This window comes from Festucalex cinctus, chromosome 11 (assembly GCF_051991245.1).
Source record: "Festucalex cinctus isolate MCC-2025b chromosome 11, RoL_Fcin_1.0, whole genome shotgun sequence".
NCBI lineage: Eukaryota > Metazoa > Chordata > Actinopteri > Syngnathiformes > Syngnathidae > Festucalex > Festucalex cinctus.
Genome location: NC_135421.1, coordinates 17,057,613 through 17,081,214, shown reverse-complemented (window position 1 = coordinate 17,081,214; position 23,602 = coordinate 17,057,613). Strand labels below are relative to the sequence as shown.

Below are 23,602 nucleotides of genomic sequence, written 5' to 3'. Positions count from 1 at the left end.
GGTCGTTCAAAAAAAACGCCTTATTATTATTATTTTTAATTAAAAAACACCTTATATGGTCGTTTAAAAAAAAAATGCCTTACTATACATGGTGATTTAAAAAAGATTAAATCTGCATTGTGGTTTTTAATAAAAAAACAAAAAAAACAAAAAACAAACGCCTTACTATACATGGTCTTTAAAAAAACCCAAAATAAAAAACGCCTTATTGATTTTTTTTCTAAATTAAAAAACACCTTATATGGTCGTTTAAAAAAAGCCTTACTATACATGGTCATTTAAAAAAAAGATTTAATCTACATGGTGGTTTAAAAAATGCCTTACTAAATTGTTTTAAATTTTTTTTAATAAAAAAAAAACCGACTTATCATACATGGTCGTTAAAACAAAGAAATAAAAAAAAAAAACGCCTCATTTTTTTTTTTTTTTTTTTTAATTTAAGAAACACCTAATATGGTTGTTTAAAAAAAATGCCTTACTATACATGGTCATTTAAAAAAAGAGGTTTAATCTACATGGTGGTTTAAAAAAATGCCTTACTAAATTGTTTTTAATTTTTTTTAATTAAAAAAAAAACGCCTTACTATACATAGTCGTTCAAAAAAAAAACCTCCTTATTAAATATATGTATATACATTTTTTTAAATTATTATTATTAAAAACACCTTATTTGGTTGTTTAAAAAAATGCCTTACTATACATGGTCATTTAAAAAAAAGAGATTTAATCTACATGGTGGTTTAAAAAAAAAATGCCTTACTAAACTGTTTTTAATTTTTTTTTTTTTTAATGAAAAAAACGCCTTACTATACATGGTCATTTAAAAAACAAAGATTAAATCTGCATTGTGGTTTAAAAAAAAATGCCTTACCAAATTGTTTTTAATTTTTCTTAATAAAAAAAAATGCCTTACGTAGTCGTTCAAAAAAAAAAAAAACTCCTTATTAAATATATGTATGTACATTTTTTTTATTATTATTATTAAAAAACACATTAGATGGTCGTTTAGAAAAATGCCTTACTATACATGGTCATTTAAAAAAAAAAAGAGATTTAATCTACATGGTAGTTTAAAAAAAATGCCTTACTAAATTGTTTTTAATGAAAAAAAAAGGCCTTACTATACATGGTCGTTCAAAAAAAAAAGTGTGTATATATATATATATATATATCTATATATATTTTTTAAAATAAAAAACACCTCATATGGTTGTTTAAAAAAAATGCCTATTTTTTTTTCATATATAAAAAAAATACGCCTTACTATACATGGTCGTTTAAAAAAAAAAAGCAACCTTATCATACATGACCGTTAAGAAACAAATGACTGTGCATAACATGGTGTGTTTTTTTTTTGTTTATGTTTAGCAAGTTAAAATGGCCATTTATAGTTAAGCTTTTATTTACATTAAAAAACAAAGACCATGTATAATATGGCGTTTTTTAAACGACCATGCGATGAGTAATTTTATTTTCCTGTTTTTCTTTTTGCTCAAATGAAACTAAAACAAGTTATTTGAATGAAGCACAACTAATGGTGATTGTTTACTGAAGATGCAGATGTGTAATTTTAATTAAAATGACATACAAACGTCTACTACGAATAGCCGCAGGGGACATTCAAAGGAACAACAAAATATTGATGAGAAATCTTTTATTTTATTTTTTTTTATTTTTGACTGTCCATTTTTTTAGGACAGCATAACAGCAAAGACATAACAGCATACAACAGAGCAAAGAAAATGGCTGATCTTCATTTGACAGGAAATGTTGAACTTCCTCAATGGAAACGATTGCTTCAACTGAAAATGATTGAAAAACAGCTCAAGCAACTGAATACAGTAGTCACGATAAAGACGAGGATGGTAAGAAGATGTTACTTTCAAACCCTCGCTCCTCACGTTGCTTTTTTGGATTACACAAACGGGCCCAAGAAGCTCGTGTGAAAACATACACCCAAAAAAAAAAAATCCTCTGTATCAACTCCAATTATAACCATCACAAGCAAAACTCTGCTTTTGCTAGAAATTGTATTGAAACTTTTAAACGGGTCATTTTGACCCACACGAGGTTCAAACAAACCTGACCACCTTTTTCCCCGATCTGTCTTTTCAGTTTGCTTTTGAACCGCAAAAGCTGATGGACGTTTGTCTAAATCCATTTTTTTTTTTTTTTTTTTTTTTTTTTTTTTTTTTTTTTACAGTCGGCACACTAAAGTACGCACCAAGAACCTGTCATGCTACAATCGGATCGTCTACAGGAGTGAAAATAATAAAACAAAAAACATGATGTCACATAGTGACATGCAAAACGGTCGACCACACACTCACAAACATACTCTAGCAGCTGAAATAGGCACTGGAATGTTGATAGAATGACTTTTTGGGGGATTTTTGGGGGGGTCATGTCAAGCACCAGCCACTGAGGTTCCACAGTGTGCTCATCAAGATTGAACACTGTTGCCCCTCCCCCCCACGTAGAAGAATCACAATGACTGATGTCCGTATATCGCCGGGCTTGTTAAGACGAATACGATCGTAAAAAGCAACCACCAGAGGATTTTGTTTTGGTCTGCACTGAGATTTGCAAGCCGACTCGCTCGGAACAACTCGTTGGTGCCTTGAAGATACGAGTGGAATTTGCTCCTGAACATGCTCCTAACGCAAAACAGGTTGAAATGAATGGAAATAACGTTCATCCGTTCAAAAAAAAAAAAAATGTAACGTGTAAAGAAAAATAGCTATTGTACTTCATGATTAAAAAAAAAAAAGTAATTATGTCATTATTTGGAATGTTTAAGCAAGTAAACTTTTTAATTTTCTTGTTTCAATTATGCTGCTCCTTCTTGGCCACCTGGGGGCAGTATAATACTCATTGATGACATTTTGCATTGTTAGCATAAAGCTAACAGCGTCCTAAGGCATATTTTAAATACAGATTGACTTTGACCGTCAATTTTACGTCAGAGAAGTTTTTTTTTTTTTTTTTGCTAACAAGTTTGTTGAGTTGTTGAGCACTTAACTCGAAAAAGCTGGGTCACTCGTATCTCAAGGCGGCAGTGGAAAATATTCTGTTAGCTGCTCAATTTACAGTACCGTGTGACAAAACTGGCCTGTACAAGTTTGTTTTTGACAGCCTACCAAACAAAGGGCAACATGAATCTAAAATGGAACACTTCCTGTGTCTTTACAAGGATGGCCTCTCCAGACTTTTTTTTTTTTTTTTGGGTGGGTCTATTCATGACACAGACTTGCCTACAAAACAGCTTCAGGGTCTGAATTTTGTTTTTAGGACCTGTCGAAATGAGCAAAATGGCGGGGGGGAGGGGGGGGGGGTCTACTCATGATAGGCATGCTTACCAAATTTCATGTTGATATCGACTTTTTCACAAATGAGTTTTTTGGTCATGGGAAATCCCGTACATAGCACGTGATGAAAATGTTTACCTCCACACTAACAAGACATGCAGAATCTTACGTGGAAATGCTTTTCACTGGACAGCAATGATTGGACTTAAAAAAAAAAAAAAAAAAAAAAAAAGAACATCTTTGCGTTATTTCACATTTAAACTCCAAATGAACTCGCGACATTCGCCGAGTCGAAGAATACTGAAAATGGAAAAAGCTCCATGCCGGCGTTTTCCCCCGCCCCGCTTTAAAAGTCAAAGTGGAAGACGATGCGGTCCTCGAAGATGGCGATGAGCAGCATGATGCCGAAGCCGGTCAGCAGGCCCGCGTTCTGCAGGAGGAAGTGGCCCAGCTGGCAGCGCTTGTGCTCCTCGCTGTCGCCGTGCAGCAACTCCGGCAGCTGACAACACAAACAACAAGGAAGAAGGCGGGAATTAACATATACCTATATATATATATATATATATATATATATATATATATATATATATATATATACAGTACATATATATGAATGGATAGCTGATAGGCCAAGACTTTTGAGATTGTGAAGCCGCCATATTGCTCCTCCCAAGAAACGTTTCACACATTTACAGTATCGAAATTGGAAAAGATTTGAGACAGTAACTTAGCGGAAACAGCATGATTTATCATCCTTTAAATGTGTTAAACATAAACAAGAGGACTTCACACATTTTACAACTTGCCTTATAAATTATATACTTAAGGATGTTTAGTACAGGAGGAAACTTGTATAATTTTTTAAATTAAAGAATTCTAACTGTAATTCAACAAAAGATGCCTCGGCCAAATCTAATATTGGGGTCTAAGGAACTGAGTGATAAAAGAAAAACGGGGTCTTCAAAGCAGCACATACTTATTATTATTATTTTACTTGTTAAAAAAATTGTGACCACTACGGATGTAACGATGATGGCAATACCGTGATATCGCAATACTAAAACTGCCACAATATATCATCGTCGTTATGTCGCGATATTCAAAGTAGCACATTTGTTCTAACAGTCGGGTTGATTACTGTTTGTGCATTTCTAGCACCCTCTGGTGGCTCGTTTTTTTAGTGCAGTTTAATTTTCACAAGACATGTTTTGGCCCTTCTATGTTTCAAATCCACACTAATGGTCAGATGAAGGGGAACATAATAAGCTTGTGAACCGAGTCTCAATGTGTGCGTGCATTAGCAAGTAAGTGCCTCAAATACATATATTCATATATTTTTTATATATATTTTTATCATGTTTTTCATTGCAGTAATGTACAAAAGCACAATATGGTGTGTGTGTGTTTTTTTTAGTGTGAGCTAATTGTTTCACAATATTGTGACCTTTTTTGTATCGCCAACCTCCCCACAATATCGTGATAATTACTGTACCGTGATCTTCATATCGTGATAATATTGTATCGTGATGTTTGGAGGGTTACATCCCTTGTGACCACCCCAGCACGAATGCCCCCACCCCGCCTCCGGCCTTATACTAACTGCCTACGAGCTGTATACTTCGGTTTGGGTTCATTGAACATATAAACACAAACACATCAAAAGTATAAAATAGAAGTTGAAGTTAAAGAAAAAAGGAGGGAAAAAAAAAGCCAATAGTATCATAATTTACATGTTCAAAAAAAAAAAAAAGTAGAAGTACAAAAACATATCAAGTATTACTAGTACTCCCTAAAACTTATGATATATGTCTCATCTGTTCGTATACCGTATAGTTTATAAAGTAGTCTGCTCACGAGGTGGGAGTAACAAGATGGCCGCCCTGCGACTTCCACAGCTTGCACTGGCGTGTGTGGGCTATCGGCTAACCAGTCATATATACAGGTCAGTGGTGCTAGCGTAGCAAATCAGTAGCAAATGTGACTGAGTTCTAGTGGTTAGTGGGGTCGTCGGGTTTGTTTTTGGGTTGGGGAGTCTCACCATATCCACCAGGGCCACGTAGAGGAACATCCCGGCGGTGATGGCGAAGATCCAGCTGGTGACGTTGTGCGTGAACTGGCCCACGGCCGTGCCGATGGCCATGCCCACGTAGGCCATCAGGGCCGACAGCAGGTTGTACACGATGGCCTGCTTCACCGACATGCCCGCTTTCAACAGCACCGCAAAGTCACCTGAAAATGCACAACATGAATTCTCATCGATGGCAACACGTTTGCTCAATTTGCGTAGAATCCATTGACTTGCAAACTGCAAATAATTGATGCTCCAAAACTGTTTGGTGTACACTGCAAAAACTAAAATACTTATTTGAATATCATTTCAAACTCTTCTTACATTAGCCTTAAAAATAAACGCCTGACAGATGATTTGATGTTTTGCTTTGGGTTTTTTTTTTAAGTTGTTTTTAATGCAGAGATGCGGGTGCACATTTCACTTCTTCAAAATTCATTTAACCCCCCCCCCCCCAAAAAAAAAAAAAACCCAATGAGAACATCACCAAAACATCTCCATGACAACATACAGTGGGGTACAAAAAACAAAAAAGTATTTGGCCAAAATCCAATTGGAAGTCAATGAGAAACTGGCCAACTTTTTGTTTTCTCATTCTTCTTGAGAATTTAGGCATGGAGGAGGAGGGTGATTATAGAAATTATTCATTATACAGATGATTTTACATTGCCCTAAAAAAAATAAAAAAAAAGTTCATGTGTAGGTGCCAGTGTATACTAGTTAGCCCCAAGGACAGCATGAGTAGCCCACAGGTCTGTTCTAAAAAGAGTTTATCAGTGATGGGACACTGACTTACTAGGAGGAATTTAAACAGAAGAATGTTCACATTAATGTCTTGAAAGTTAGCACCTTGAAGGCACTCGCACTTGCGAGTGGACCACTCGAGCACCTGAGCTGTTCACTTCCATCAAAAGGAGGCCAAACGTGGAGGCGCCACCTCCTCCTCGTCTAACGTGCTCATGATGACACGCATGAGCCCAAGCAAGCAGCGGAAACATCCGGAATTTCAAAAAGGGGGTATGAATATGAAGGAGGCGTCGCCCTACATCAATGTGACACGTGGCCTCTTTTCCTTGCTAATTAGCAGCGTGAATAAATGAGCCCGCCGCAGTCCGCTGTCAATCAAAATCCGCTCTGAACTCTTGCTCCCCTTTTCCCGCTCTACCCGCCCACCGCCACCCTCATCCGCCGCAATTAAAGAAAAAGCAGCCCTCGCCGCTAATTAGCTTCACCCCGGGCGGTTGAAGAAGCCTCGTAATCGACGGCTTTTGCCTCCCGGCTGCAAGTCGGTCGGGCACGCCTTTTTGTTTTTGGAAGCTTGTCAAAATGTTCGCTCGCTCGCTCTGGCTGACAGGCGTCACGCTGGCTTCTTTTACAGACGCTAAATACGGGCGGGAGAAGAAAAAAAATGCTTGTGTTGTAGACCGCCCAACATCTGGATTGACGAAGAGTGTAGTCTGAAAACATTGGGCCTTCATAATCATCATCTTGCTATGTCTCGGGAAGCACAAGTTCTCACGCCATTTTCTTATCCGTTTTACAAGGACCCCTTCGGAATCAACACTAATTCACATCCAGGGGTGTTCGATCCCACTTTTTCCCCCCCGCAGACCGATACCAGTGTGACTATTCACTCTCCGATACCCTCATACGTCACATTATTTAACATAAGAACCAAACATTGTGAACAAAGTCCTTTTGTTGTGAAGCAGATGACGATTTGCCAACGTGTCACACTGCAGCAGTTTCAGCGCCAACTACTGACGCGGAGGACTTCATGGTCACATTATTTTTTGCCCTAAAGGGATACTTGACTCATTGAGCCATTTTCAGCAGTAAAAAGTTAACATTTTGCATATAATTAACGTGGTAACTTCATTATTTTTCTTGTACAATTGATAACCTTTAAAAAGTATTTTTTTTCTACTTGCTGTCGACTGATGAAGATGACATCACCTGTGCTGAGAAAGTAGGTAACGACCAATCATGGCTCAGTTTACTGACCAAACCCAGAAAACAGGTGAGCCATGATTGGCCGTTACCTACTTCCTCAGCACAGGTGACGTCATCATCATCAGTCGACAACAAGTAGAAAAAAAAAATACTTTTTAAAGTTATAATTTGTACATAAAAAATAATGAAATTATCACCTTAATTCTGGACAAAATATGAACTTTTCACAAAATTGTTCAATGAGTCAAGTATCTCTTTAAGTATTGGTGGCTTGCATCAGCAGCCTCCACCAGGCTGTATAAGGCCAGTATCGGCTCAATATCAGTTCTTGCTCGTCCCCATTTACAACAACAGGAAGTGCCATAAGAATTCAAATGTTTCCTATTTTCAAAAACTATAAAATTGTAGAGTTCAAGAAAAAAAAGCCTTCAAAGACATGAAGGTATTGCACTTTTTTTTAAGCAGTCCACTCAGATTTTTGATTCATAAAGCACATATGATAATATTTAATATTCCGATGACGCTTGTTGCAGTCTTTCCAGGCCTGACATTTTAATGAGCTCCACGTCGTCTCTATGATGTACTTGAAACAATAAAGCGATTGCTTGCTACAAGTCTTTTCGAAATATTTCTCGGCTCATTTGGCACACTAAACTAGAAGCAATGAAATTCTTTAAGGGAAATAAACATTTAAGTGAAAGCAATTTTTATTTTTTTTAAAAAAAACAACAAGGTTGTATAGGATGCTAAATAAGTGAATAGTATTCACAGGTAAAACAATCCAAAAGTAAAACATAAAACAAAAGTTTTTTTTTTTTTTTAAACAAATCACCTCATGTTGAACTCAATTAGGATTCAATACATACTTAAAGCACATCTCAAGTGTACCTTTAATACAAGAGTGCTGCATCACGACTGACTGACCTTTTCCAATTTGATTTTTTAGTCCAACCCGAAGATGAACGAGGTGGAAAGTGCAGGTTAAAGGACAGCATGGAACAAAAACCGTTGCCGAGGGAAAATTTTCCTCGGAGAGAATCAAGCGAACACGGCACATTTGTCAACTTTTGATTTGTGTCGTATTGAACTTCATTTTGACAAACCACTTGACAGACGAGTGAAATTTCTGGTGTGAGTCGAGGTAAGAGTTGACTTTTCAGGGGCTAAAAAACTTTTTGGATTCACGTTGAGAAAGACAAGCGGCAACCCTCAGCGGTTCGCCAAACATCTTTTGCTTGCTAAAAAAACAAGTGACGTGTGTATTTCACGGGTGGTCTCTGTGTGGCGCCACTTACCGAGTTCATGAGGTAGTTCGTGGCAGAAAACAGCCACGGAAGTACTGATGCCTCCTGTGAGGTTTGCGCTGAACGCTGCGCCTGAAGACGACAAAAGTTCACAATGTCAGCCACACCCGCAAGGCAAATTTGACTCCGGGAGAGAAAAATTGTTGTTGTTGACAGAGCTCATAAAATGCCAACTTTTGCAGGCACTTTTAACTTTTAATCATCACAGCCAGGAATGTGAATTGTCGTCAAATGTCTCCAGGATATTTTCAGGTTTTGTGGGTCACCAACGTGTTTGCTCACTGTTATTCGATGTTCTTGTACAATCCAAAACATCGGCGCCACTAAGTTGAATTTAAAAGGGGCAACTCGCAAATAGTTCAGAATATTGAGGATTTTTTTTTTTTTTTTCAGGATGAACTCAAAATGTACTACAGCAACCTTTACAGGTTGAACTGAATTGAACTTTTCAATGCATGTGTCCAACTGTTCAATGTTTGAGTATTTTTAGCAATCAGTTTGTTTGTTTTTTTTACAACAGTATTTTTGCTGTTGGCAGCAAGGCTTGCTCCCTGATGGCACCTATAAAGTTGCTGTCAGGTGGAATCTTCACATGTCCATAATAGTCATTTTTAGGAACTAAAACACCAGCCGTATATCACATTTAATTGCTAATTTAATTCACTTTTTATATTATACTTAATTGCTAATTTAGTATACTTTTGTATCTCATATTCAATTGCTAATTTAGTACTTTTTAAATCATAATTAATTGCTAATTTAGTTCATTTTCATATATTTAATTGTTAATTTAGTACACTTTTTATATTATATTTAATTGCTAATTTAGTTCACTTTTCATATATTTAATTGTTAATTTAGTACACTTTTTATATTATATTTAATTGCTAATTTAGTTCACTTTTCATATATTTAATTGCTAACTTAGTACATTTTTTATATCATATTTAATTGCTAATTTAGTACACTTTTCACACCCACACACCCACACACACACACACACACACAAAGACTTAATTTCTTACGCAATCATTTATTAAAGTGGTTGGGACATATGATCACCACCAACCGTATGCATCAAAGTCTGCTTGTTTTCAAAATTCTAAAGCGCTAAAATAAACAAATGCTAAGTATAGACAGAAATAATCTGCACACAAACTGAAATTCCGCACTAAAGTATTTTCAATAAAACATACTTAATCAAATGTAATTAACCTATTTTCAGTCGTTATTGTCTCAACAACATTGAGCCTTTCAATCTTGAGGTGACATAACGCTGCAAAGCTCCAATGAAACGTTTTGAGACACTTCTCAGCCAGTTCAAGCGTCCAAGAGAGTTAATAGATTTGTTCTCGATCTGCTTTTAGATACTTGCAGTTATCATTGTGTCGAAACAGAAGACTAATATTTTCAATTAGGGGAAAAAAAATGGTATTGACCATATTTGGACATATGGGGGCTTCGCCTGACAGCAGTGATAAGTAGAAGCAAACAAGCTGATCAACTTGTATAAAAATAGAATTTTGGAATGCAGATCTGTCGTACCAATGGCCAGCCCATCGCTGAAGTTATGCATGCCGTCGCCCATGATGACCATCCAGGCGATGCTGGCGATTCCGGCGTCTTTCATCTCCTGATCCGAGTGGCAGTTCCCACCGTGGGAGTGTCCGTGCCCGTGATGATGCTTGTTGCCCTTGTGCCCGTTGACTTTCACGGCGGGCGAGTGGCGGGCGTCGGCGGCGGCCTTCAGCGGCGTCTTGGTGGTGGGCGAGTCGGGCGCGGCCAACTCGGTGAGTTGCGTGTCGTCGTGGTGGTCGTCGCAGGAGACGGCGCTGCTCTCGGGGTCTTAAACACAACGGCGACGTCACGAGGCGGGAAGGGGAAGAAACGGCGAGCAACTCACCGTCGCCCAGCGTTTTCAAGTGCACCCATTCTGCATCGGAGCGGCGATTTAGTTTGTGATCGGACAACTTCCTGCCAATCGTTCCTTCTCCGCTCGCTTTTTTCGCAGCCTTCAAAGAATAAACACGACAGTGGCAGCAAAAGCGCCAATCGTGACGCAGGCATAATCAGTTTTTTGGCCAGCTGGCGTTTTGTCGTACCCTTAGATCCTTGTAGTGCTTAAACATGCCGATACAATGCTCGAAAATGAAGAGGAGGTAAATGCCGGCCAGCGCCGTCAGGCCCTTCCACACTCCATCATAGTCACTGGCCAGATCGGCGCCATCGTGGCTGCCGTCGCCGTGGTCGTGCTGCCCTTGAGACTGTCGGCAGAAAGCAGACGGTTAGGATGGAGCGCGGCTGTCAAAAGACAAGGCCGTCTTTGTGACTTTTAGAAGTTGCAGCTCGTTATCGTAGCTGTTGTCTCTCATCTTTGAATTGCACAGCTTTCATGTTGCCATTCTTTTTTTTCCCTCTCACTTTTTATCAAACAGTCAGTCCTTGGATCCAACTCGTGATATTGCTTCAGAAAGTCGAGTGGCCTCTCTACACTCCACATCGTAGAACACTGGAAGGTTGCCACATTTTTGTGCATGATACAAAAAAACAAAAACAATGGCACACTCACTCAAAAATACAGACTCTCATTCAGAAATCATCAGGAAACTTCTTAAGTAGTGTTAATTTCGTCAACAAAAAATAATTTCCACAACACACATTTTTCACTGGACTAAAACTAGACTAGACTAAAACCCTCATTTATTAATAAACAATAAGTAAGACTAAATCAGTATGCATTTTCATCGACTAATGAAGATGAAAATGTCTCTTCACTTCATAAAAAATGGACTAAAATCTATAGACTTTTTAGTTAATGAATAAAAATGAAACAAACATATGATTTTGTAAAATCTTGGCTCTGCTAATCTGTCACGTCTGTGAAACTGACATTAATCCAACGGCTATAACATTCCAACAATAATGTTAATGCGACTGCTAACTAATGCTGGCTAACTTGCTAGCTCATAGCATGGAGCCATAGTAGCCACTGTAATTGTGTGTCAAGTTGTTTTTCATCAAAAAGATGACAGAAAATTTGATGTGAAATAGTTTTAGATCTGAAAAGGTTTAGTATAATGTGCCGACAAATAAAATATATATACAGGGGTAAAATGGTTGCTCTGACTAAAACTAGACTGAAATTTTGACAGTTTTTGTTGACTAAAACTATATTAATAAAATTACAATTTCTTGGACTAAAATGCTCGATTTAGAGTTGACTAAAAATGGAGTCAATGAAAATGAAATGAGGTTGACCAACTGATAAAAACTAACAAGCGTGACTGAAATTGGACTATAACAGACTAAAGTTAAAAATGGCAGACAATTAAATTAACACTATTCTGGAGTCAGTTGGCTGCACTAAGAGAAAAGGGGGTTATTAATTTTGCCTAAATAAAGTTTATAATATTTTTTTTCTACTTCACAATTGTCTCTCACTTGGTGGTGTTGCTTCAAACACACAAAAACAAATTTTATATCTATGTTTGAAGCCTGAAATGTGGCAAAAGGTAAAAAAAAAAAAAAAGTCCCCGCCTATTTTCCATGACCTGACTCGTGTACGGCCGACTTACATGAGGCAGCAGGTGAAGGAGCGCGTCGCCGCTGAGGGTGCCCACAGCCAGCGCGACCAGGAAGGTAAGCAGGAACTTGAAGCAGGACTGGTTGAGGATCGGCACCAAAACCACTCCCAGCAGAGACAGCAGGCTGATGATGGTGATGGACACAAAGCCCCAAATCCACATCCACACTGGGGAGAACATTTTTGAAAAAGACATTTTAAAAGTTCAAGTTCAACTTCAATCGGTTGTGCGAGTTTGACTCGTCATCCTGACTACTTCCAGGGGAAAGTCCTCCCTCTTAATGGGTTTTCAGTCCAGGTTCAAAACCTTTAAAATGACATTTCAGCAGAATCCCACTTCATTTTTGTGTCTGCGTGAAGATTATTTTAGTTAACTAAAATTAAGGGAAAAAATAAAATTCAAAAAACAATTACGATAATAAAATAAAATAAAAACAGAAATGCTTTTTAAAAACCGAAAACTAACAAATAGTGATAGACCGATATGGTTTTTTCAAAGCCGATACAGATACAGATTATTAGTAGTCAAGGAGGCCAATAACCGATATTTCAAGCCGATATTCATTTGCAGTAAAATATATTTAAAAAAAAAACAAAAAACTCTTTTAAACAATATTGACAAATTTGCTTAAAAAATTAAAACAAAAATTGCAGAGCCCCCAAGGTCATTAGCATGTGTTAAGCTAAATAAAAAAATAATAATAAAAATTAAAAACCAAGTAAATAGATCCCTAAAGATTTCTACTGTAAATAAAGTTTTCTAAAATTTCAATATAATTTCTCGATTTATTTTTATTTTTTTTTAGTGTAGGGAGTTCCTACTTTTTATTTCATGAAGTGTAAATTTAAATAGATCCATGAATGAAAAGTTCCCTGCATCTCACTGGGTGGCAAATGCCAGCGAGTGTGTCTAATTAGGGGTTTTAGTTTGGGTTTGTAAAAGGTTTCAAAAGATCTTTGCAGTAAAAATTGAATATATTCCAAATGTGTTTACGACAAATAAAAACTCTTACAATTCCTGATGAAAACCCCAAATTCGCGACGTTTGCAAGCATTCACTGCTCAGTGAGATACCAGCTTTTATTGGCCTTAAGATAAAAAATAAAAAATAAAAAAAAATCTGATACCGATATTTGTCAAAATGCCAACTATCGGCATCGATATTCGCCCTTGCTGATAATCGGTCTCTTTCTACTAACAACTACATTTTATGTTTACAAAACTAACTAAAATTATAGCACAAATGTAATTTGTTTGAGTCTTTGGTAATTAATGTAATGCATAAGCCTTTGGGGATGATTTTAAATGTGATTTTTAGATTTATTTTGTTATTAACCAGAATAAGGACGTTTGAAAGTGTGTCACACAGAAGCGACGTCATCTAGCAGCAGCCAATAAAAAAACCACCTTCAGATGACATCGCTGCCATGGTGGTGTTGTTTTTTTTTTTTAAATATTGCGCACAAGTAATACACATTAAAAAAAATAAACTAATACTGAAACTAACTAAAAATAATAAAAACTACCACCCTCAAATCTTATTAAAACTACATTTTTAAAAGCAAAACTCAAGACGAAATAAAAACTAACTAAAATGAAATTCCCAAAACTATAATAACCCTGGTGTGCGTTCGACGGAAGACGCGAGGCAGAGTGGCGTGATAAAAAAAATAATAAAAAAAAAATAAAATAAAAGGTACGCTATCATTTAAAGTGTCAAAACAGCACAAGGCCAAAGTGGGGAAAAAAAAGGTTGATGACTTTTTGGTCACAGAGGACAAAATGCTTAATGTAGTATGAAATTCAATGTCGCAGTTGCTGGTGTGTTTGCTAAAGCGAAGCCGGATCCTTCACCGCTGACATTTGGCTACAGGCTTTTTATTGACTGAAACACGGTGCGCATGTAATGGACACGCCTGCTGCCAGTAGACGGGGGCGAGCAAGCAACAGAGAACGTTCGTTCGGCAAATGAAGAACATAAGTTTTAAGATGACTCAACTTCAAAATGTTTAATCATAGTCATTTATTGTTTTCGCTGTCCGGTGTTGACAGTCCAGGTTGTTTCAGGCGTACGATAAATGCTAAATACGGGCCACTTGGCATATCTGGATCTGAATTTCCACACAATTCCTAATCAGATATATGGCAAAAAAATGCTACGGAAAAAGTATGTGCATACGTGCAAAATATGTGCTCTTAATATATTTCATTTTTGATAATACATTTGTCAATGTATGTAAAAAGATCCACTATCCTAATGCAACACCAAATCCTGATGACACTAACCTCCATTATCATGAATTCTCAAACTCTTTGATGAAGAACAAGTTTTTTGCTGTTGTTTTGTAAATAATCTTTGTTTTTGGTGGTGTGACAGGAAGTGATTAAGCCAATCACTCGCAGAGGAGGGATGCTGAAAAAGAACACTAAAATTGTGATCATTTTTACTTCTGTTACATATTTAATGATTTATTTTTTTGTGATGAGCTACTTTTACTTCAGGTGTAATGTTTTCCCCCAAGTAATAAGGTCTCGAATTTAAAAAATACAATTTATTTTATTTTTTTTTCACAAAAATCAACTCGCTCAAAATCTGAATGTAGTAGTATAGTGCAGTATAAGACCATGTTAAGTGCAACTAAGACATGCCTGCCATCTAGTTGTAAATAGTGAGATTACAACTTGGCAGTTTTGTACCTGTGAATTTGCATTTTTGCATTTTTTTTCTCCTATTTTGCAATATTTTTTTTCTGTTTTCCTTCAGAACTTTTTTACACATTTACCCCCACGTTGTTTTTTTTTGTTTTTTTGTGAGGACCTATATTGAATGTTCAGCAATTTTCTGAAGAATTAAGTGGGTTTAAAAAAAATAAAAAAATAAAAAAAAGTATATATTTTTTATTGACTCATTTGCTCCCAAAAACGTATAAATACATTCTATTTTAAAAATTACCATGCTCCCAAAGATGTATTTATACGTTTTGGCTTTGATGCAGCCTCTGAACTGAAGAGAATGCGTGAAGCAATGGTAATCATCACAAAAACGGCCAGCAGATGGCAGCAGAGTATAAGAGATCAAAAAGCTCTTTTGACATATTCTAATGCTAATTGATGCAAAACAGAAACAGATAGAAATATACTTTTTTTTCCTCATGAAAGAAGAGACTCTAATCTTTCTTTTGGTAGGTTCCATGTTTTTATAGCAATAGGACACAATATTCTTTGGGCCTTGCACAATCAGTCCAAATCCAGTATAACAACGAAAATGTCGTGGGAGTGAATGAGTTAATTAAGATAAATGAATCGAGGGGTGACTTGTGGTCGGAGGTCGCATTTGGCCCATCCCTGATCTAGAGTAAGATACTTAACTTTTTAATACTGTTCTATTGTATTGTGCAATGACAATAAAGATTCTTATTTAATATCCTTGGGTACTAACAATTATCCACCACATCAAGGTGTTGAATGACAGGGTACTCGCAAGGTAGTGATGGACAATTCTATAGGATGGTGATTTTACACCAAAGGTCTAAATGCCCAGTTCTTATTTAAAAAAAAAAAAAAAAAAAAAAACTCACTTGAAGGATGCAGTACAAAGGGTTCTTGCCAGTTCGATTGCTTTGCATTCAAGGACCCATCTCTCAAGTAAACACCTCGCCAGAGGCAGAGAAACAACTAATAACGTCAAAACCGGCACTGGCAGTTGCGCCGCCTCGCCTTGTCGAATGGACCCCAGGTGGGGGAAGTTTGGGAGCAGATGATGCGTCTTATACGCCTGACAGATTGGTCTTTAGAGAGACGGAATCAAGCTGTCACTGTCTCATTAACCAGCTGTAGGATTAAGAAACATTATGAAAAAAAAAAAAAAACATTTCCCCTGGCAAAAGTTCTTGCTCAGAAAACAATGCACAAGTTCCACTTTGGCAGGCAAGCGGCTATAACGTGTCGATCCCACAGCCACTTGTCACGACAATGTTGGAGAGCTGGCATCTGGATCATTCGCTACAGGTCAACATAGCCACTTGGAGGACATCAAAAAGGCATTTCAGTGTTTTGTTAATGCTAGCTTAAAGCCCCGCAGGTTGATGGGAGACTCATGAATGTAGCATAGATAAAAGAGACAAACATTCTTTGCTCAAGTCTTGTGGCCTCAGTGGACTTGGAACACAAATCGATAGTCGGGCGGAATTTTCACTAGGACGTGCATTCAAAAGTTTAGAGAAGGTCAAATTAAGTTCATCTGAAAAAGTGGTATTTTCACTTGAAAGCCCAATAGTACAAACTTTTTGAAAGCAGCATATTCCACTAAAAGACAATATTTGAATAATGAAACAAATTTCCATCCATGGTATGAGCTTTTGTTATATTATTATTTCTCAGCGTTGGCAAAGGTAAAGAGTAGCGTTAGCCTAATAAGGGTAAATGGTAGCGTTAGCCTAATAAGGGTAAATGGTAGCGTTAGCCTAATAGAATAATTGTGAATGTTCTTGCTAAGAATTGTGTGATTTTCTTCAAAAGTGTGTATATTCTAAGTCATCAGTAAACAGCAAAGGTTGAAACTAGGCAACTGGACTCTTCTTGTGACTGGCGCAATCATTACGCTACTAGGCTAAACGATACGCAAAAATGTTTACAAAATGGAGGCAAAACTTCCAATATGACATCACTTTTACGAGCACACCACCAACCACTCTTCAACAAATTCAAGATAGCGTTCAAATATTAATAATATACCGCTGCCTTGAAATGAAGGTTTGCAGCCAGCTATGAGAGGCGTATCTTTGATTAATTGGTGAAATGGCTTGCCACTGAAACTCAATACATATAGCTAACATGCCTAGCATTAGCTCGTTTCCACTTACAAAGCAGAGTAGTACCAGTGTGTACTCGTTTTCTGATCAGGACTATTATTGTTGTACTACATTTTGAAAAAATTGACTGGTATCACCCAAATATTTCCAAAAACATATTTTAGATCCGTAATTCCAATAAGTGTGATAGCATGATATTTTAAATGTTGTTGATGTCTAATGAAGGGCATTATAGTAAAGTGAACGGGTCCTCCAGGCTCCACCGCATCAAGTGGCCAATGATTGAGAGGCAAAACGACGGGCACTGACATTATATGCCTCTTAAAACAATCACGTGCTTTTATATGCCTTTTTCTTTATGTTGCAAAAACAAACAAAAGTTGTGCTCGTCATAAAAAGCACGATCATCCCTTGAGAGGGTAGCGGACCGCGTCCATGTTTACGAGTGAGGCTCATCGTTAGGGAGGAAAAAAAAGTGGACACAAATTTTGTATAAGCCTCACTTTCTCCTTTTATTGTTGCCGCTGTTTTTACTGTGCTTTGAAAGAGCCAAGAGGTTACAGTTGACTGCTTTCTTATTTGTTGCATCAGGCCAAAAGCAGTCAACACTGGGAGGCCAATGAATAGCGGCCTGACAGTACATAACCGCGGCTCCACACTCGATGCAGCTCATCTCCATCTCATTACCCGGACGCGGACGCACGTTTATATACCGTGCGTGCGGAAATGTGAATTTTATTTTTCAGTGGGTGGCGTTTGTGGATGTGCCGGCAAAAGAAGCAAACAGAAACGGACTCGCTGGTCCGCATCCTCTCTCCAATTACGACTCTCCTGTGAGCCTCGTCTTGAGGAAAAATAGTGCGGGGTGTCACTTACGCGCTCCTAATTGGCACAGCACAAAAACGAGGGGCATTCTGGGAGGGAGCACACGGGAAACAACTGCACATTTTCTCCGCTCCCTCCCACAGATGCCGGCAGGAGGTAAACGGAGGAAAGCGGCCGTGGCTTGTGGCGATGCCTCTGGATGAATCTTGGCACGGTGGTCCAGCGCCTCGTCTTTTCCCAACTAACGAGACGCTACTCTTGCCCTTTTTCGACTCCTGCCTGTCCTTTTCCTTGTTAATATTTCCATTTTTAGGGCTGTGACACAGTGCCGCCTCGGGCATATTTGATACCGGTACCTCCAAAGTAGAATCTTCCTAGCTTTTAATTAGGAATCTTCGATACCACTTTTTTACAGACTAAAACCAGTATGAGTACTCAACTTGATACCAGCACCAAATACCACTAGTACTTTTGATACAAAAAAACAAACAAACAATGACAAATAATTTTAAACAAACACCTATATATATATCCCAATATAGCATTTCGCTATTAAAATTATATGAAATTAGTGGCAATTTCCCATTATATACAGTATTTCTATTTTTATAAATCTACTTGAGGAAATTGTATTTTAAAGGGCATTTGTCAGACATGTATGCCCATATGCTGCATTCGAGGATGGTCGTAAGTCGGACCTTTCTGAGTTCAAACCAGAAGTGCGTACGGGTCAGGAACGCCCTACGGACTACAATGTGACATCACTCTACAATGGCGACCCCTTTGGAAACACACTGTGAATGGTAAAACACAATTTATTCGAGTATAAAACTAGATAGCTTTCTTCATTCATAAATATTCAACATAACTTCATGTAACACAACGTACGTGACAGTATGCCGCTATCTCCTTGCATGAAATTATATGACGGAACTACTGAACTGTGTGGAATGCTTACGAAATAAAATCAAAACAATAAATGAAACAAAAGTGAGAGAATGTTTTGGTTGTTTTTTGCTGGAGGTCAACATGAGTTTTGAGGAGCAAAATAAAAAACAATTTATCACTACCCGCCATTTTGGTTGTTTACGTACGCCTCGAACGTTTTCAGGAACTGTGAAAAACTAATGGATATATATACATATAAGTCGGCTACATCCGACTTCCAACCATCCTCGAATGCAGCATTAGTTCTCAATTGTAAAAGGGCCACAAGAGGCCGTCTTGAGTAGGATATCTTGAAATAAGGCAGATCCTGCTATCGGTACTCGCCCATCCCTACTTTTAATAATAATTGAAAAAAATAGGGTCTATGGGGGGGGGGGGGATTAAATAGTCAAATTTCTGCTTGCAACTGTTGTAAGCATTAAGGCAGCAAAAATTATTTTATTCATTTACTTTTTCCCGGCTGATGAATTGGTTAACAGAATTATTTTCTGCTAAGTATTAGAATCTGGATTATTATTTTTTTTTTTCCGTCATGACAAGCAGTGACGACGTGTTCTTTAAATTTGCAGCAAACTTTATGGCTTGATGAACGTTGTTCCACATCCTGTAACTAATTAACTGTCTCAACATCTTCACTCTTAAAGGTCTCTGTGAGCAGTTTATAAAGAGCCACGGGGTATAAAAACATTCCCCAGACTGTAATGGCTGTAAGCGGCTATTATAAGCTCGTCAGTAAAAATGCACAAAATGTATGATTTGGAATGCTCAATGATCGTCAGTTGTGTTCTAATAAAGGATTACATTTCAGCAGTTAACGACAGACGATCGCTCCTTAAATTAGCAAAAATGATTCTCCAAATACTCACTTCTCATAAATGTGCCAAAAATGTTTTGATTTTAATTCATGGTAGCATCTACTTATTGAGATATCTTGCAAGTAATCAATGGGATTGTGGCGTGTTGCATGTACAGCATGATCAAATTCTCCAGCGCAGCCATTATGAATTTGTTAACTTCTCAGCTCTTAAGCAGTGCCATATCACTCCTAATTTGTCATGTGAAATTTGCAGGACTTTAATAAGCCATACTGAAAATTTACTTTAAAATAAATAAATAAATAAAAATAAGAAGAAACAAGAGTAAGAATCCCCCAAGAAAATAAATATATTCAACAGGTTTAAGATCATTATTATTGTGTAACAAAATTAATGCAATTACAATTTTCACATTAATATTAATCAATTCATTTTTTTTTTATATTAATGGCCTAATTCAGTTTTAGGAGAGAAAAAAACACACCCTATTAGTTCTGAATATCTTTTTTGTGTGTGTGCGTGGGGGTGTGTGTATGTGTGTGTGTTACGCAAATCTTTTTTTAAATTGTTGATTTTAAAATGATGCTCTGGTGAGTTTTCATCAGTGCTCAGTATAGCAGAAAATGAAAGAAAAAAAGATTATCCCGCACCCAGAGGGAGACAGCCCTTTCAATTTTGTGAAAATGAGAAGAACTTGGTTGGAAATACTATCAGGGAACTATGGTTAGCGTTTAGAGTTTCATGACTGTGTCAGGTTTACCACAAAAAAAAGATGCTCACGGTTTGCTTTAAAGGTCAAAGTCAGCTACGGGTGCCTCCACAACACTAGGTGGCGATGTTGCTCCTTTGAGCTCCTTTAGCTGTGGGCCTCCAACACGGAAAATGGCTGATGTTCTAAGCCTATTCTGGATGCTTTAAAATGTCAACTTTTAAAATCCGTAGATGTTCAGATTACATTGTTTACGAGCACAACTGGTTTCAGTAGATATATTATTTATTGCATAGTTTTGACTATCACTCATGACTATTCATGAGGACTGAAACACAGGATAATTGAATCACCATTTTTCACACCAAGATTAAATAACATTGCACCTGGTAAACTGATGGGTTCAATCTGCTAGTATCTTCCCGTCGTCTGTGATCGAGCATTTACATGAGTGACGAGATCACGCAGGAGGATCACGTGACTCTTTGTGGGATCTAATCTCCTTTATGGTGCTTCTTTTAATTAGTAACAAGGTTTACTCTCTCAACCTGCATTTGTGACATGCATTTTTTTTTTCCTTCAGCAAAAATACAGTATAAAATTTCAGACAGCGAGAAGAATAAAAAAAAATAAAAAATCGATTTACAGATCAAATGCGCTGAGAGATTAAAATACTGGTCTCAGGTCAAGTTGATACAACTTCAACTCATTCGTGCGTTATGAGAGTTGACTTCCCCTGCCCTTCCTATTCAGAGTAAAGTGCACTCCAAAAGAAAGGGTGTGTTATCCTGTCTGCTACCTCTAGTGGTGCGATGATGCTTCAAAGCTGGAATTCTTCAGACTGATCTTACCATTATCGTACTGACATGAGTTTGCCTGAGTGAGGCGGATCGATGAAAACTCTTCACGCTTACCAGAACTGACGTTCTCCTCCAAGGCTTCCTGCTCCACGTCCATCTGGTGGTAATGGCGGATGCAAAAGCGGCTGTCGATCTGGTACAGCAGGGCGGGGCACAGGTAGGTGAACTGGCTGGGGGAGATGAGGGAATCGGGACTCAGGCCATAGTAGTTGAGGAGCTGGGTCAGGTTCAAACACTGTGACAGGAGAGGGAGACATTTGCAGGGCTGATCGACACATTATGGGAAATTGATTTTTGATTTGCCCACATATCAAGTGTGAAATTAGACAACCGAGCTCATCTTTTGTTGACTGCTCATTTCTGAAAATACCCGCCCGCCACCGTGACTCTGTTTGATTTCAAATTATTGTCTGACTTTGTTACTATCCGATTTCAAACAAGAAATATCCCTCAATTACAAAAAGGCTCATCATTCTAATCAGTCAGTCAGTATGGGCAAGTCATTTTTAAATTACTGTCACAAAGTCAATCAAAAATAATCATACAACTTATGCTAATCCACAAAATTTAAAGGCAAATCAACGCAACATGACTAGACTTGACACAGAACTTATTGGCTGGATTGGATTGGCAGATATTTTGCATTTTATGCAAAATCGGCATTAGGTTATAATGTCAATTTATCGATTGATCGGGTCCACAAAATAAGTATTAAAGCAAACAATCTCACGGACTCCAGGGACGTTTGGTGCTGCCATCGGTAAAGGTATACTTTACTTATTTAGCCATTTTTTTGGCAGTCAAACGTCTACAATAAATTGGATATTTTAATTATTTTTCATGCACAATACCTTTCAAAACACATTTTGCAACTTGCAGTCCCCTGAAAATTACATCAAAATGTGCTCAGGGCTCAGGTAACCAATCACAGCTCAGCTTGTGAATGCCACATGACCAAACCGAGAAAACAAGTGAGCTGTGATTGGTCGTTACTTGAACACGTGATGTCATTTTCAGTCAACAAGGGGCAAAACTGTTTTTTTTGTGTTTTTTATAAAAGTATTAATTGTACGTGAAAAATAATGAAAGTATCAAATTAATTATAGACAAGATATTTACTTTTTACTTTTTATTGCTATAATGGGCTAAATAAGTGATATATCCCAGTAATAATCCAAAATTGGATTAATATTATTATTAATTATTAATATTTTAGAAATAAATTAGGCATGCAAACAGACTCCCTGCATCACGTGTGGAGTATTTTGAGGTCCTACCTCCTCATGCTGGTGAGTTAAGCCATCCGCATGTCCAGACAGAACAGGGCCTGCAAGTGTGGCGGTGTCGGGCGCCCCCGGCGCCTCTCGTTTGTCTTTACGAGAACGGCCGTGACCGTGATCGAGTCCGTTTTTGCGGTCGTGGTCATCGGACGGCGCTACGGAAGAGGAGAGGGTTTTGTTTTGCTCTCGTTGTCCTCTGACCCTTCCTGGCTTTCTTAGCCTCTTGGGCTTCACGTCTGCCGGGGCGGGCGAAGACGGCGGGTCCGCTTGGGCAGAAGACGGACGCTCGTGGTGGTCGTCGGGAGGAAAATCTGTGCCGCTTTGAGCGTGTTCAGAATGCTCGTCGGCGTGGTCGTGACGATGCTCTGCCTCGTGCGCGTGATTGCGAGTACGGTTTCGCTCGTGGTGGTGTTTATGGTTATGGGCGTGTTCTCTCGATGTGCCGGCGGGTGTGACGGCGGCGGCGTTTTGCCGGCTGCACTGCGTGGGACCTTGCTCCGTGTGCGGATGCTGGGAGCCGCGTTCGTGAGGCTCGTGGGCGTGAGCGTCGCCGTGCGTATGGAGGCCCGCCTGCACGTCCAGAATGTCCAGATGGGCCACATGGTCGTGGCCAAGGTCGTCGTGATCCACGTCCACAACTTTGACTTGGCCGAGACCCAGGCTGACCAGGAGACTCTGAAATCCTTGGAAATCCAGCCGGTCCTTCTGGCCGTAGCGCCGGAACAACTGCTGGATGTAGAAGTCCTGCTCTTCCTCTAAGGAAGTCCCCTTCGGACGAGCGGAATCTGCGGTCGGGGTCGCTCGTCTCACGTAGGGAGCCTGGGAAATCTGCAGGTCGTTGTGGGTGTGGTTGGCGTGGTGACGGCCGCGGTGCTGCTGCTGGTGGTGGCCGTCACCGTGACAGTGGCTGGACTGATGGTAGAGGAAGGTGAGCACGCACAGGAAACAAAATCTGGTGTGCACGTGGACTCGCATGGTGCCCGACTTCTGGTCCCCTGCCAAAACAACATTTTTTAAAAATTGATTTGAGATTAAAAAAAAAATGTCAATAATACTTTCACAGAGCATTAACAAACAAGCAACTGCTCCTAACTTAATTTTTATTTAAATTTTATTTTTGTCCACTTGTGTGTGGCTT

The 23,602-nt window shown here is 38.4% G+C and overlaps 1 protein-coding gene across 3 annotated transcripts in view; it reads right to left on the bottom strand.

Moving 5' to 3' along the window:
- Positions 1-1,639: 1,639 nt before the first annotated feature.
- The window catches only part of slc39a10 (solute carrier family 39 member 10), a 34,212-nt gene continuing 12,249 nt past the window's right edge, over positions 1,640-23,602 (bottom strand). For all 3 annotated transcript variants that reach the window (XM_077537183.1, XM_077537184.1, XM_077537185.1), the window contains exons 2-10: positions 22,462-23,459; positions 21,239-21,419; positions 12,209-12,384; positions 10,736-10,897; positions 10,537-10,645; positions 10,179-10,478; positions 8,625-8,705; positions 5,347-5,537; positions 1,640-3,807 (exon numbers count right to left, since the gene is read on the bottom strand). In XM_077537183.1, coding sequence (XP_077393309.1) covers positions 3,655-3,807; positions 5,347-5,537; positions 8,625-8,705; positions 10,179-10,478; positions 10,537-10,645; positions 10,736-10,897; positions 12,209-12,384; positions 21,239-21,419; positions 22,462-23,439 — 2,331 coding nt within the window. In that variant the 5' untranslated portion in view covers positions 23,440-23,459 and the 3' untranslated portion in view covers positions 1,640-3,654. The remainder of the gene's footprint in view (positions 3,808-5,346; positions 5,538-8,624; positions 8,706-10,178; positions 10,479-10,536; positions 10,646-10,735; positions 10,898-12,208; positions 12,385-21,238; positions 21,420-22,461; positions 23,460-23,602) is intronic.